Source organism: Charadrius vociferus, unplaced genomic scaffold (genome assembly GCF_000708025.1).
Source record: "Charadrius vociferus isolate BGI_N301 unplaced genomic scaffold, ASM70802v2 scaffold394, whole genome shotgun sequence".
Taxonomy (NCBI): domain Eukaryota; kingdom Metazoa; phylum Chordata; class Aves; order Charadriiformes; family Charadriidae; genus Charadrius; species Charadrius vociferus.
The window spans coordinates 43,168-46,697 of NW_009647947.1; the positions used below are offsets into that span (position 1 = coordinate 43,168).

Sequence of the window (3,530 nt, forward strand, 5' to 3'; positions counted from 1 at the left end):
TCAAAAAATCCAACACAAAAGGATTCAAGCAAACATGGTGCTACCAGTAATCAGTGCTGGAAGCACTGGAATTATGTTCTTGCCTTTGCAGTGAATAATAACCCAGTGGCATTGAGAGGCAGTCTAATGCTGAGAAATCTGCTCGGTCTAGAACTTATCAGCAGTGCAAACCCACTCAAAGGACACTCAGACATTGTGTGTGTTTATACACTGTCCACTGGAATCAATCTAATTGCAGCAGTAAACAGACTACACAGTCCCAGTCCTACCCGTCTTTTCGGAGGTTCTGCAATATTGACATTAAACAAGACTTTTCTGTCTTACGTTTGTTGCAGATCACTTATACCACAGGACAGCATATTTAGTGTACATCGTCCTTCTTCTGAAGAGCTCCATGTATTATCTCATTGTACTCTTCTTCATCTACCGAATGTGGGCTCCGACCAAGCACCGAGGAAAGAAAGCATAAACGCCGGTTTAGGAAAGGCTTACAAAATCATCTTCAGTTTGCTTTGTTATATACCTCTCCGTATAGACTGCCCTGCTCTCAGCGGTAGATGTAACAACAACAAATAACCTGGCATTAGTGCATAGGGCTTGTTTTGCTTTACTGCTGGCGTTTTTATAGCACTCTGGTTTTCCTAGTTTTTCTGAGTATTGAACTGAGGTGGGCAATAGGACTAAGGTTAGATACCTTGGATTTTAGTCTGAAGTCCATATTGCAAAACGAGGAAGGTACCCATGTTAAAAGTAGTTATGCATGCAGAAGTTCAGAGGTGTAGCAGGCCTTTTGACATATAAAGCCCAGATGCGTTTTGTCATTGCGCTTAAGGCTTAATTGGGAACATTCCTGTGCTGTAAATTCACAAGTATTTGTTCATTTTTACTTTCAATAATTTTTTTGCAACTCTCACTTACCCACTTAATCAGGATTTAAATATTTTGAAGTCAAGTGTGCTTTAAGAGTCAATTAAACACAGTTTTTAAAAGTGAACATAGCATTTTCGAATTAAGAAGTTAGATGAGCATAAAAGCAATTCTCGCTGTATCTGTAACGATGGAGAGGGCGATAAAAGCTTTCCTCCAGGTGCCTTTGTGAGGCCTGTGTTTGTTCTCCAGCATTGCTACAGCATGTACCAAGATGGCTAGAAAACATGATTTATTTCTCTGTCCATATAAATTCTTCAATAAATCAAAGGTCCTTAAAACCATCAGTTTTCTGCTTTTCAAACTGGAAGACTTTTGCACAGAACAATGGAAGCTAGCTCATTACATCCTCTCTGTTGAAGAGCTAAGCCAAGCCAGGGAGAAACGCAGTGCTGTTACAACCGGACTGCCTTCTAGGGCTCACGCCATAGCAAGGGAAGGAGAACATAAGTCAGGCTCAGTTCTAACAGCCACAGCTATTAACAGCATATCTTACAAGCTACTTTACAATCTGCATATTGAAGCCATTGCAACTAATTACTGCCTTCAACACTACGTTACTCTTCAATACGAAGAAAGATGTGGTGTCTAGTCTTTAGTGAAACTCTCTTTGAGAAACAGCTGATATCCCACGCTATTATTTGTTAAGCCTCGGTTCTAATCAAAGTGAAATAAGTTAGCTACAAAGGTATTTTTGGAATGCAGTTACTGTAGATTTCAGTAGCATCATTGATATTTCTGTCCTGGTCTCCCCTACCTTTATCCCTGCTAGAGACACACTTGATTGCATTAATGAACCAAGACCTCTTTCACTAAAACGATTCCCAAATCCACTTCTTGTGCCTCACACACAAAACTGAAAGATGCTGTCCATGCAGTGCAGGAAAACAGAGAGAAAACATAGCTTTTTCAGCTTTTTGCACAAAACCCCCTCCCTACTTGTAACCCTAAACCGTGCTGAGTATAACTATCACCCCTCACAGTTTCTGGGGCTTCTCAAGTACCCGGTTGCAGGTTTTATATCTGCAACAGCTCACATGTCCCTGAAGTTTATGTAGATATGTTCTGTACATATTAAGTTTTTAATTTTTATTTATTTAGCTCAAATGAGAGGACAAGTTAAGGCTGCTGGGGCACTTGTTTGTAGGAAGGTTTGGTTATTTAGTGGAAAAACCCTGTAAACTGAACCAGTCACAACTAGTTCAGAGGAGGTGGGCTGCGATGAGAATGGGTGATAAGCTGAGGACAGTTAGACCACAGCCGTCCTGCCTTTTACCACAGTATACTTCTAAACCATTTCCTTCTAATGGAAATACAAAGTGATAAAAACCACATGCCTAAGTTACATGTAAATAACACAGTGAAACTCGCTGTTCAGTACGCATGTTGGTCTAACTGCATGCTTGTGATATGTACGTGTAGGGGCTATTGCTACCACAAAACCATGGGTGCTGCAGGATGCCTGCAGGATTTGCAGTCTTATTTATCAAGAGTGCACACCAGAGTTAGATGTTATCTATTAAGCATAAACTTCTGTTGTCAGGATCTTGTTAACACTTGAAAGACACGTCTTCTCACGTACCTATCTTGCCACAACTGATTTTCAGTGATTTCAAGCTTCTGCAAGTATGAGCATTACAGCTGTTCTACTCCTGTTATAGAGTTGCAGAATTAATGCAAACACTACAAAAATGGTTACAGGCAATCTGGTGGTTCTAACGAAAAGGCAGAACTGGATCAGCTTTTGCTGTGAAAGCACAAAGGAGTAATCAGCCCAAATGAATTTATTTGTGGAAAGGGATTTGCAATGTATTCTTTATCTTGCTAGAATAATTTTTTTGTCCCACAGTGTACAACAACTTCCACGCTTGAGAACACTGACTTCTCAACTACCAAAATACCCTACAACAGGTAATATGGAAAACTACCTGTGAATTACTCTTACTCGTAGTTGTAAATGAGAAAGATCTGCATAAGCATTATAGCAGTCTGCCAACAGCTAACTTCTGTTGATACTAGGTACCACACTAATAAATTTCAAGAGAGATTCTAATAGTGGACTATTCAGCTTGAGATTTTGAAACTGCTGGGGCACCCGCACACACCTGGAAAGTGCTGAGGAAATCTTAGACAAATATTTTGAGAATTTGTTCCTTTGCACCTATAGATATTTACAGGGAAATAGACCAAATGATAGTTAACAGCAAGTAATTGACAAGTTTTACCTAGTGAGTCCAAACAATCATTAAATATAGTTCCACCATAGATAGCTTTTACTTCATTGTATTACCAGTCTCTTGATAAAGTATACAATACAACACTTTCCAGTAATTACCTAGTTCTTGGAAGATTAACCTCAGGAACTACTGAATACATCTTGGACAAAAAATTTCATACCACCTGGGAGGCAAGCTAATACACATATGTCAGGAAAATACACCTTTGTGGGATATTACAGCACATGGGAATCATTCCCTTCGTTTACTAATTAATAAACTCTGCTGTCAGCAGCTCTACCAGCAAGTCAGCCACAGACTCTGTTGCCACAGTTTCCAAATCCCAACAACTTCCCCCAGAGAGTTTCTTTTACAGAAGTCAGGATG

At 39.7% G+C, this 3,530-nt stretch overlaps 1 protein-coding gene across 1 annotated transcript in view; it reads left to right on the top strand.

Moving 5' to 3' along the window:
* The window catches only part of LOC104284901 (TCR gamma alternate reading frame protein), a 27,263-nt gene extending 26,794 nt beyond the window's left edge, over positions 1-469 (top strand). The window contains exon 12 of the mRNA XM_009883279.1: positions 336-469. Coding sequence (XP_009881581.1) covers positions 336-469 — 134 coding nt within the window. The remainder of the gene's footprint in view (positions 1-335) is intronic.
* Positions 470-3,530: the final 3,061 nt, after the last annotated feature.